At 40.3% G+C, this 13,492-nt stretch overlaps 1 protein-coding gene across 1 annotated transcript in view; it reads right to left on the reverse strand.

Annotated features, from left to right (window-relative positions):
- LOC136611592 (L-gulonolactone oxidase-like) overlaps positions 1–13,492 on the reverse strand; it is an 85,862-nt gene that overhangs the window by 25,946 nt on the left and 46,424 nt on the right. The window contains exons 7-8 of the mRNA XM_066591348.1: positions 9,683–9,790; positions 6,843–6,919 (exon numbers count right to left, since the gene is read on the reverse strand). Of these exons, the coding sequence (XP_066447445.1) occupies positions 6,843–6,919; positions 9,683–9,790 (185 nt within the window). The remainder of the gene's footprint in view (positions 1–6,842; positions 6,920–9,682; positions 9,791–13,492) is intronic.

Raw genomic sequence — 13,492 nt, forward strand, 5'->3', positions numbered from 1 at the left:
GTCTTTCAATCTTTGGTCTGATTGCTCAATCATTTCTCCATTTTTGGTCTGGTTGCTCTATTACAGGTCAGCCTTTGGTAGAGTCTTTCAATCTTTGGTCTGGTAGCTCCATCAAGGATTCACCATCGTTTTGTTTGCTCCATCAAGCCTCTGTCACACTTCTGTCTACTTGCTCAAATACCTTTCCATCGTTGGTCTAGTTCAGTGATGGCGAACCTTTTAGAGACCGAGTGCTCAAACTGCAACCCAAAACCCACTTATTTAGTGCAAAGTGTCAACATGTCAGGGGGCGGGTCTTATCATGACTGCTTTTTGGATACGGAAATACGCAGAATGTCCTCAGTGGAAATTTCTGTGGAAAATTCTGCAGTATTTCCGCATCCAAAGAGCAGTCAAAATATGCATGCTGTCTATTTTGTAACAGCCCTGCCCATTTCGCCACATGTAAACATACCCCAGCGATAATAGTGAACCCCCCCCAGCGGTGCCAGCAATATCAGTGACCCCCCTCTGCGGTCCAGGTGATAATAGTGACCCCCCCCCAGCGGACCCAGCGATAATAGTGACCCCCCCCCCTAGCGGCACCAGCGATAATAGTGACCTCCTCAGCGGCCCAAGCGATAATAGTGACCTCCTTAGCGGCCCCAGCGATAATAGTAACCCCCCCAGCGATAATAGTGACACCCCCAGTGGCCCCAGCGATAATAGTGACCCTCCAGCGGCCCCAGCAACAATAGTGACCCGCTGAGCAGCCCCAGTGAGAATAATGACCCCCCTAGCAGTAATAGTGACCCCCCCACAGTGGCCTCCAGTATCACAGTGACCCCCCACAGCAGCCCCCAGTATCACAGTGACCCGCCCCCACAGCGGCACCTAGTATCACAGTCACCCCCCACAGTGGCCCCCAGTATCACATTGACCCCCCCACAGTGGCCCCCAGTATCACAGTGGCCCCCAGTAAGAATAGTGACACCCCACAGTGGCCCCCAGTAATAATAGTGACACCTCACAGCAGCTCCCGGTAATATTAGTGACACCTCACAGCAGTCCCCGGGAATAATAGTTACACCCCACAGTGGCCCCCAGTAGTAATATTGACACCCCACAGCGGCCCTCAGTAGCAATAGTGACACCCCACTTTGCCCCCCAATAGCAATAGTGACACCCCACAGCGGCCCCCAGTATAATAGTTACATCCCACAGCTGCCCCAATGTAATAGTAACATCCCACAGCGGCCCCCCATTCCCCCTGAGACCCACATACTTACCCCCTCCTCCTCGTGGAAGCTCCCCTCCTCTGCCCCACGTGCCCTCCAGCAGCGCTGATCACAGGTGCACACTGATGTCAGTGTGCTGCCGGACACCTCCTCCCCCTGCTCTCGCGGAACCAAGTAGGAGACGTCGGGGAGGGGGGGAGGATCCCGGCTGCACACTGACATCACAGTGTGCCCTGGGATCAGCGCAGATAGCAGCGCTGCTGAGTGAATGCCAGCGGGGGACCGCAGCCCCAGTCAGTTTTCACTATCATGGTGAGCGGCCGACGGCAACGTGTGCCAGCAGGGAGGGCTCTGCGTGCCGCCTAGGGCACATGTGCCATAGGTTCGCCACCACTGGTCTAGTTGCTTTACCAAGACTCCATTGAAGGTCTCGAGGCTTCATCAATTTTCTATCTTTGGTCTGGTTGCTCCATCAACTTTCCAGCTTCAGTTTGGTTGTTCCGTCACAGGTCAGTCTGATTCATTAGCTTTCTGTAAATAGTCTGGATTCTTCATTTAGGTTCCATCACAGCTCTACTTGCTCCATCAAGGCTCTAAGGTTTGGTTTCTCCATCAATTTTCAATCTTTGGTCTAGTAGCTCCATCAAGGATCCACGCCAATTCTCTTTGCCCTATCAAGGCTTAAACTTTCCATCTTCCATCTGGTTTATTTATTGAGACTCCATCAAAAGTCTGTTTGCTTCATGTAGTAAACTTACCTGTCCAGGATCCAGTGATACATCCTTCTTCTATGGACCACCCAGTCAACTGAAGCTAGGGGGCTCTACTTGGAAGTCCTTCTCACTACCTTTTTTCAAGTAATGAAGATCAACATAACTGGCAAAAAGGCTAACCTAGGACTACTAGACATACTAACCTCCAGTTATTGGTTCTGCATATATCATTGCCCACAACAACCAACCCCCTACTGTATGCATAGATTAGGTATTGTGAAGTATCTATACCCAACTCAGTTATAAAAACAAGGGTCATATAGGTGAATGGCACCACTGATTCTTTTCCATACCATTACACTGCCAGATAAATCTATCACAATTTTGATTTCCCATGTAATAGTGCCCCCAGTAGTGGCCCCACTAGTAAGTGTTCCCAAGTAGTGCCTCCAATAAAACAACAGTATCCCCAATAGTAACAATTCCCCCAGTAGTAGCCCTAGTACTAATAGAGCCCCCTCTTTGTGCCCTCCCCATCACAAACCTCTGGCAAGTATCAGCCCCACAACATCAAGTATGTCACCCACTCTCTCTGTCTAGCACCCATCTGCCTCCGCCGGGGATGGGTGACATACTAGATGCTGTCGGGTTGCTGTCCTGCCGGCTGTCAGCTGACAATTATTTATGACCAGCCATTAATATGCCTGATAAAATAAATATCAGCAGCGGCCATTACACTTAATCATCAGCCGGGCCGGGGAGCCACCAGCCAGTTGGCAACCCTACTACCTTCTAAATCTGAGACGGCCCTGTACACCACCCACGGGCCCCCTTACACTGAAATGAATGACACTGAGCTGCAATATTAGTCCCAACCTGTGGACCATTGTGGCGCTGCCATGTCTTTTTAATGCTGGACAACCTTTTTAGACTCTCAGGTGGGATCAGTGGGATTTCTAGGCAATCAGGTGCCAGATTAAATTACCATTACTGCCCAGCCTTCTAATATCACTTGACGAGGCGCAGTAATATTAATTTCAGCACATTAACCATGGACACGGTATTTTATGTCGCCAGCGTTCTCAGATATAATTGTCCTGGTGACGGCTGTCGGAGCAGATCTTACTCCACACAACAGAAGACGCGGCTCCTGAATGACCGTGACATGATATGTAGAAGACCCATCCGCATCCTCCATCATAGCAGCGAGCGCAGTGGCAGTAATAATCCGGGGTGGTGGATGGCGCCATCATTAACTATACCATGGGGGTGACTGGGACGCTGAGCGGTCGCCAACACGTAGCCGACGTTATAGAAGGAAACAGGTCTCTGATACAGGGAGGGTGGGGAAGTTTATGGGAAACTTCCAGAAGTAATTCAGTTATTGGATCAGTAGGGGTGCGCTCACACATCAGGCAATAAAGGCAATCTAACTACAGCGAGGAACCTGCCGGCCGCGTGTTATTACACAAGGAGGATATCTGTGCACATAAGTATCTGCAACACACAGAGTCCTACTGAGTCTGTCTATCCTCATATCTATCTAATATCTATATAATATCTATCTATCTATCTATCTATCCGCATATCTATCTATCCATCTCATATCTATCTATCTATCTATCTCATATCTATCTATCTATCTATCTATTCTCATATCTATCTATCTATCTCTCATATCTCTCACTCTCATATCTCTCTCTCTCATATCTCTCTCTCATATCTATCTATCGCTCTCATATATCTCTCTCATATCTCTCTCTCATATCTATCTATCTATCTATCTATCTATCTCATATCTATCTATTTCCTATCTATCTCATATCTATCGATTTCCTATCTATCTCATATCTATCGATTTCCTATCTCATATCTATCTATCTCATATCTATCTATCAATCTCATATCTATCTATCTAATATCTATCTATCTATCTATCTAATATCTATCTCATATCTATCTAATATCTATCTATCTCATATCTATCTATCTATCTCTCATATATCTCTCTCATATCTCTCTCTCATATCTATCTATCTATCTATCTCATATCTATCTATTTCCTATCTATCTCATATCTATCGATTTCCTATCTATCTCATATCTATCGATTTCCTATCTCATATCTATCTATCTCATATCTATCTATCAATCTCATATCTATCTATCTAATATCTATCTATCTATCTATCTAATATCTATCTCATATCTATCTAATATCTATCTATCTCATATCTATCTATCTATCTATCTCTCATATATCTCTCTCATATATCTCTCTCTCATATCTATCTATCTATCTATTTCCTATCTATCTCATATCTATCTATCTCATATCTATCTATCTATCTATCTATCTATCTATCTATCTCATATCTATCTATCTATCCCATATCTATCTATCTATCTATCTATCTATCTATCTATCTATCTATCTATCTATCTATCTATCTATCTATCTATCTCATATCCATCTATCTATCTCATATCTATCTATCTCATATCTATCTATCTATCTATCTATCTATCTATCTATCTATCTATCTATCTATCTATCTCATATCTATCTATTTCCTATCTATCTCATATCTATCTATTTCCTATCTATCTCATATCTATCTATCTATCTATCTATCTATCTATCTATCTATCTATCTATCTATCTATCTATCTATCTATCTATCTATCTATCTAATCAGTGTGAAACAAAAGAAAATTAACCAGCGCTCCGGTGTTATGGAGGAGAACAGATGATGCAAGAATATATATTTTAAAAGAGAAGTTTGTAAGGTTACGGATATTACTTACTCCGCAGGGGTGGTAATGATTAAGCACCCCTGAATCCAAGATGGCAAACAGAATTCAGAAGGTGTATACGAAAATTCTTTTATTGCGACGCGTTTCGGCCGTGATCTCGGCCTTTCTCAAGCATCTATCTCATATCTATCTGTCTATGTAATATCTATCTATCTATCTATCTATCTATCTATCTATATATCTATCTCATATCTATCTATCTATCTATCTATGTAATATGTATCTATCTATCTATCTATCTATGTAATATCTATCTATGTAATATCTATCTATCTCATATCTATCTATCTCATATCTATCTATCTATATATCTCCTATCTATCTATCTATCTATCTATCTATCTCATATCTATCTATCTATTTCATATCTATCTCATATCTATCTATCTATTTCCTATCTATTTCCTATCTATCTCATATCTATCTATCTCATATCTATCTATTTCCTATCTATCTCATATCTATCTATCTCATATCTATCTCTCTATCTCTCTATCTATCTATCTATCTATCTCATATCTATCTATTTCCTATCTATCTCATATCTATCTATCTATCTATCTATCTATCTATCTATCTATCTATCTATCTATCTATCTATCTATCTCATATCTATCTATCTATCTATCTATCTATCTATCTATCTATCTATCTATCTCATATCTATCTATCTATCCCATATCTATCTATCTATCTCCTATCTATCTCATATCTATCTATCTATCTATCTATCTATCTATCTATCTATCTATCTATCTATCTATCTATCTATCTATCTATCTATCTATCTATCTATCTATCTATCTATCTATCTATCTATCTATCTATCTCTACCCCTGTCATTCTCCCTTCATCCATCCAACCCTCTCTCACTCTTATATAGACTTGTTGGGCGTTCCATCCCAGAGCCCTCGGCATGATTACGGCGTTGCGTCCCTTTTGCAGCTATAACATTCCTTCGCCCTTCTAGGACTTTCCACAAGCTTTTGGAGGGCTGAATGGACCCTTTCCCTTATTAAGGAAAATGTATAAAAGAGGTCGTTGGGCTTCTGCGTCTAAAATGTTTGTTTTCAGGAAAAAGATATAATGAAAGACAAGTTGTCGAGGAGCTGGACGCACTCCGGCTAGCCCTGCAGCCTTTTTCAACGTAGATGCCTGTTATCCCCTGAAGCTTACGGTTTCTTCTGGTTTGGGCTCCACCTACTATCACCGCCCGGCTGTGGGGTCCCCGCTATAAAGGGTCAGCTCCTCTTTTTCTTGCCGCAGACTTGCATGTAGCCCATCCAAAGCCATTCTAGGAGTTGCCCAAGATGTTGGAGGACATCTGTGGGAATTTGTGCCCATTCATGGAAACATAGAGAAGCCAAAAGCGCATTTGTGAGGTCAGACAGTGATGTTGGAGGAGATCTGGATTATAATCAGCACCCTGATTCATCTGTGCAGCCACATGAGTCGCCAGGTAAGTGATGTTCTCTGGATATCTGTGAAGCCTGGGTTCATCCATCAGACGGCCAGACAGTGAGAGGTGATTTACCACTCCAGAGAACAGGTTTCCATTGCGGGAGTTGAGTGACGACATGCTTTACACCACACCAGCTGACACTTGGCATTGTGCACTTCAGCACTCTGCAGCTCTCTGGCCTCGTGTGGTCTTCATAGCTGAGCTGTGACTACTGTAAGACGCTTCCACTCACAGGGACCCACGCAGATCGAACACCACCACCCAACTTGTGACTAAGGTGGCACCCTATCATAGTGGGCATTTATCAGTCGGGTCGCGGGTCAGGCACTGGAGCTGCAGGTTCTGTGATGGCGCAGCGGCTCACATACGGAGATGGAGGCAATACTTCCCTAACATGCTTGGTCTCACTCCTTAGGAGTTACTTAAACTTTTCAGATTAACCCATGATGGTAAATTTATGATTTATGTCACTGCTGCCTTGGCTGTCTGCAGCAGCGGTGTATCCCTGGTGGTCTAGCGGGAGGCTCAGTGGTAAGAAGATATTATCTGGCTCCATCCCACGCCCACACAATACCCACTATGGTCCGGAGAACGGGCACAGCCGTGCCGCACTGGTAGATGATTGCGCCATACCTTATCCAGAGGAGGAGCTCCAACAAGTAGTATCCCACCAGACAGTCCCAGAACCAGCTGGCCTTGGAGGATGGCGGCTGCAACCAGAGAGAAAACAGCTCGTTAGAAGACTTCTATAGAAAGTCGTTAGATTGATGCCCATCAGAGGTGAAACAGGCGATCACCGATCTGAAAAATGAGTCCAGAGTGCCAATTCGTCATCTGCAGGGAGACGCCGTTCAGGCTACTTTCACACGGGCGAGCGCCCTTGCCAGCGAGCGCTTTTCACACTTTTCACGCCTTGTATCGCTCCTGTGAAATCGCGATCCTCAAGAGCGTGTTTACCGCGAGTCAGAGGATCGCAAGTGATTCCCATTGATTTCAGTGGGAAGCATCACGTGGCGCTCGGACATCACACGGTATGCGGGCGCCATGCTATGTATTTTTAGGTCCCGATGGGCGATGAGTACCGGGAGAGCGCCAAAAAAGATCGGTCACACTGCGATTATTATCCTCGCAGCATCCCGGGGTGAGAAAAAAATGGCTCATGTGAATAAGTCCATTCAGAATAATGGATTTCATATTCGTGCGAGTTTTTTGCGTCTCGCTACGCAGAAAACGCGTGCGAGATTCTCACCCGTGTGAATGTAGCCTAATTCTGCATTTTTTGGAACAATGAGACCGCTTGGCTGGAATGATTTATACCGCCGCAGCCGCTGCCCCTCCCCAGTAATCTGCCCCAAATCCTTTGCAAATGATATTTTTCGTAGAGCGCATAAATTACCGGCGGGAATCTCATCATAATGCGGACGTTACGTGAAAACTGATTTTATAGAGACCTTCTCTACAAGCTGGGAGCATTTATATACTGATCCTGCTTACTTTACACCTTATCCTCTAGTCACAGCCAAAGCTGCATCCCATTTTATGTAATGTAGCACAGCGTGCTTTGAAAGGGGTTGTCCAGGGTTTGAAAAACATGGCAGCTTTTCTCCAAACACAGCGCCATCCTTGTTCATATGGTTGTGTGTGGTATTGCAGCTCAGCTGCAATGAAGTGAGTGGGAGCTCAGCTGCAATACCAGACACAACCTATTGACAAGGGTGGCGCTGTGTTTGGAAGAAAGCAGATATATTTTTCTAACCCTGCACAACCGCTTTAAACACTGAATCAAAAGTGAAGCAAACATTGTCATGCAGCAAGAGAAGAGGCCAATGGAATTATAAAAGCAGCTTTGGATGTGAATGGAGCATTAAAGATGATGTCATAGCACACCAGAACTAAAGCAAACACTTTCTTATACTGTACTTTACTGTATCTTGAAGCGCTATGTAGTCCAGTTACATCCAAAGCTGCATATAAACCTCTGCTGATTGTGCCATCTTACTACAATGCAGCACATGCTACAAATGCTAAATCTCCCACAATGCATGTCAGCAGATCATGATGTTAAACACTGAATCAAAAGTAAAGCATATATGGTCACACAGCAAGGCAGGAAGCAAATGGCGTTATAGACGCAGCTTTGGATGTGATTGGAGTATAAAGATTATGTCATAGTGCATCAGAACAAAAGCAAATACCGTTTTAGACTATACCTTATTGTATCTCAGAGCATTTATGATTTTCAGTAACGATATACCTTGTACTCCAGTTACATCCAAAGCTGCATACAAGAGTAGTACCTGATGCAAATACAATACTGCACACAATTGTACAGGCAATATTGTGGGGGGAAAACAGGAATGTAGAGTCATTCAAGTGGCGATTTCACTAGAAGCCAAAGGAACTGTAAATGCAGCTCTGGATGTGACTGGAGCAGAAGAGAGAACATCAAGGCAAAAATCTAACTTAAAAAAGTACTTTCATAAATTTAATCTTGCAGTGTGCTCATGATTTTGAATAACTTCATGCCTTGTGCTCCAGTTGCATCTAGAGCTGCAGTCACACTTCTCCTGGCTGTCTCTTTGTATCTGGTGCAAACACTACCTCTCCGTCAATGCACTGCAGCAGGTTATGCAATTTTAAAGATACTGAATCAAAAGTTGGAAGAAGAAGCAGGTAAAGACATGCAACCACAAATTTCACCAGAAACCAGTGGAATTATAAATGCAGCTGTGGATGTAACTGGAGTACAAGAAATAATGTCCCAGCACAGCCCGAGTAAAAGAACATACTTCATTTTATTTTATCTTGTAGTGTTATGGTGATCTATAATAATGAAATGTCTTGTATTTGTACTCCAGTTGCATCCAAAGCTGCATTCAGTGCTCTTCTGGCTGCCCATCTTACTACAGTACAAACACTACAATTTCCAGCATGGCCTACAGCGGGTAATACTGTGGATACAGAGGGACATGTAACCAGAGGTGTGATAGAAAGTCCATAAAATGTAAATGCGGCTCTAGCAGGGATGGGAGGGGAAGACATACTTAAAAATACAAGAAAAGTAATACATAGTAAGAACGTCATTTATATTGTAGAGATCTGGTGTTATTTCATGACTTCTACACCAGTCACAACCAAAGCTGTGCTTAAATAAAGATGCTGAGCCAGCAGGGAGAATGAGGTCATTCAATTTGATTTCTTATGGGAAGCCAACAGAGTTTTGATGCAGCTCTTCATGTGAATGGAGTAATACGACATTCTGTAACATTACAAGACTAGTAAAGAACAGAGATGAAGAAATTGACGTACATTATATACAGAGACTTGGTTGTACAGTCTGAAGCTGAGAATTAGTACTCCACTATACATGTCCCTCCACCTGCAGAGTAACTAAGCAATACACCAGACTGCAGATGGAGCAGCACAGTGACAGTATGGCAGAAGATAACAGCAGCGGTAATACACAGCGGTACCTTGTCTGTAGGGTCCTGATAAAAGACGCTGACACTATCCGTGTGCGGAAACCAGAAGAAGCGGAAATATTCCGAAGAGTTTAAGTGTTTGTCAAGATTGTCAAGAACCTGCAAGGAAAGAAGATAAGTAGTCACAACAAAACTGCAACGTACAGCAACATGTACAAGAGGAAGGAGGGGGCAGTATTATAGTAGTTATATTCTTGTACACAGGGGGCAGTATTATAGTAGTTATATTCTTGTACATAGGGGGCAGTATTATAGTAGTTATATTCTTGTACATAGGGGGCAGTATTATAGTAGTTATATTCTTGTACATAGGACGCAGTATTATAGTAGTTATATTCTTGTACATAGGGGGCAGTATTATAGTAGATGTATTCTTGTACATAGGGGGCAGTATTATAGTAGTTATATTCTTGTACATAGGGGGCAGTATTATAGTAGATGTATTCTTGTACATAGGGGGCAGTATTATAGTAGTTATATTCTTGTACATAGGGGGCAGTATTATAGTAGTTATATTCTTGTACATAGGGGGCAGTATTATAGTAGTTATATTCTTGTACATAGGGGGCAGTATTATAGTAGATGTATTCTTGTACATAGGGGGCAGTATTATAGTAGATACATCCTTGTACATAGGGGGCAGTATTATAGTAGTTATATTCTTGTACATAGGGGGCAGTATTATAGTAGTTATATTCTTGTGCATAGGGGGCAGTATTATAGTAGTTATATTCTTGTACATAGGAGGCAGTATTATAGTAGTTATATTCTTGTACATAGGGGGCAGTATTATAGTAGTTATATTCTTGTACATAGGGGGCAGTATTATAGTAGTTATATTCTTGTGCATAGGGGGCAGTGTTATAGTAGATATATTCTTGTACATAGGAGGCAGTATTATAGTAGTTATATTCTTGTACATAGGGGGCAGTATTATAGTAGTTATATTCTTGTACATAGGGGCAGTATTATAGTAGTTATATTCTTGTACATAGGGAGCAGTATTATAGTAGATATATTCTTGTATATAGGAGGTAGTATTACAGTAGTTCTATTCTTGTACATAGGGGGCAGTATTATAGTAGTTATATTCTTGTACATAGGAGCAGTATTATAGTAGTTATATTCTTGTACATAGGAGCAGTATTATAGTAGTTATATTCTTGTACATAGGAGCAGTATTATAGTAGTTATATTCTTGTACATAGGGGGCAGTATTATAGTAGATATATCCTTGTACATAGGGGGCAGTATTATAGTAGTTATATTCTTGTACATAGGAGGCAGTATTATAGTAGTTATATTCTTGTACAAAGGAGGCAGTATTATACTAGTTATATTCTTGTACATAGGAGCAGTATTATAGTAGGTATATTCTTGTACATAGGGGGCAGTATTATAGTAGTTATATTCTTCTACGTAGAGGGTAGTATTAGAGTTTTTATATTCTTGTACATATGGGAGCAGTATTATAGTAGTTATATTCTTGTACATAGGAGGCAGTATTATAGTAGTTATATTCTTGAACATAGAGGGACAGTATTATATTAGTTATATTGTTGTAGATAGGGGGCAGTATTACAGTAGATATATTCTTGTACATAGAGGGCAGTATTATAGTAGTTATATTCTTGTACATAGGGGGTAGTATTATAGTAGTTATATGCTTGTACATAGGGGGCAGTATTATAGTAGTTAAATTCTTGTACAAAGGAGGCAGTATTATAGTAGTTATATTCTTGTACATAGGAGCAGTATTATAGTAGTTATATTCTTGTACATAGGAGCAGTATTATAGTAGTTATATTCTTGTACATAGGGGGCAGTATTATAGTAATTATATCCTTGTACATAGAGGGCAGTATTATAGTAGTTATATCCTTGTACATAGGGGGCAGTATTATAGTAGTTATATACTTGTACATGAGACGCAGTATTATAGTAGTCATATTCTTGTACATAGGAGGCAATATTATAGTAGTTATATTCTTGTACATAGGGAGCAGTATTATAGTAGTTATATTCTTGAACATAGGAGGCAGTATTATAGTAGTTATATTCTTGTACATAGGAGCAGTATTATAGTAGGTATATTCTTGTACATAGGGGGCAGTATTATAGTAGTTATATTCTTGTACATAGGGAGCAGTATTATAGTAGGTATATTCTTGTACATAGGAGGCAGTATTATAGTAGTTATATTCTTGTACATACGAGGCAATATTATAGTAGTTATATTCTTGTACATAGGAGGCAGTATTATAGTAGTTATATTCTTGTACATAGGAGGCAGTATTATAGTAGTTATATTCTTGAACATAGAGGGGCAGTATTATAGTAGTTGTATGCTTGTACATAGGAGACAGTATTATAGTAGTTATATGCTTGTACATAGGGGGCAGTATTATAGTAGTTATATACTTGTACATAAGAGGCAGTATTATAGTAGTCATATTCTTGTACAAAGGAGGCAGTATTATAGTAGTTATATTCTTGTACATAGGAGCAGTATTATAGTAGTTATATTCTTGTACATAGGAGCAGTATTATAGTAGTTATATTCTTGTACATAGGAGCAGTATTATAGTAGTTATATTCTTGTACATAGGGGGCAGTATTATAGTAGTTATATCCTTGTACATAGGGGGCAGTATTATAGTAGTTATATACTTGTACATAAGAGGCAGTATTATAGTAGTCATATTCTTGTACATAGGAGGCAATATTATAGTAGTTATATTCTTGTACATAGGAGGCAGTATTATAATAGTTATATTCTTGTACATAGGGAGCAGTATTATAGTAGTTATATTCTTGAACATAGGAGGCAGTATTATAGTAGTTATATTCTTGTTGATAGGAGCAGTATTATAGTAGGTATATTCTTGTACATAGGGGGCAGTATTATAGTAGTTATATTCTTGTACGTAGGGGGTAGTATTATAGTTGTTATATTCTTGTACATATGGGAGCAGTATTATAGTAGTTATATTATTGTACATAGGAGCAGTATTATAGTAGTTATATTCTTGTACATAGGGGGCAGTATTATAGTAGTTATATTCTTGTACATATGGGAGCAGTATTATAGTAGTTATATTATTGTACATAGGAGCAGTATTATAGTAGTTATATTCTTGTACATAGGGGCAGTATTATAGTAGTTATATTCCTGTACATAGGGGCAGCATTATAGTAATTATATTCTTGTACATAGGGGCAGTATTATAGTAGTTATGTTCTTGTACATAGTGGGCAGTATTATAGTAGTTATATTCTTGTACTTGAGTGGGGCAGTATTATAGTAGTTATATTCTTGTACACAGGAGGCGGTATTATAGTAGTTATATTCTTGTACATAGCGGGCAGTATTATAGTTGTTATATTCTTGTACTTGAGTGGGGCAGTATTATAGTAGTTATATTCTTGTACATAGGAGGTAGTATTATAGTAGTTATATTCTTGTACATAGGGGGCAGTATTATAGTAGTTATATTCTTGTACATAGGAGCAGTATTATAGTAGTTATATTCTTGCACATAGGAGGTAGTATTATAGTAGTTATATTCTTGTACATAGGGGGCAGTATTATAGTAGTTATATTCTTGTACATAGTAGCAGTATTATCGTAGTTATATTCTTGTACATAGGGAGCAGTATTATAGTAGTTATGTTTTTGTACATAGGGGCAGTTTTATAGTAGTTATATTCTTGTACATAGGGGGTAGTATTATAGTGGTTATATTCTTGTACATAGGAGCAGTATTATAGTAATTATATTCTTGTACATAGTAGCAGTAT

The sequence above is a fragment of the Eleutherodactylus coqui genome, chromosome 1, assembly GCF_035609145.1.
Source record: "Eleutherodactylus coqui strain aEleCoq1 chromosome 1, aEleCoq1.hap1, whole genome shotgun sequence".
In the NCBI taxonomy this organism is placed as follows: domain Eukaryota; kingdom Metazoa; phylum Chordata; class Amphibia; order Anura; family Eleutherodactylidae; genus Eleutherodactylus; species Eleutherodactylus coqui.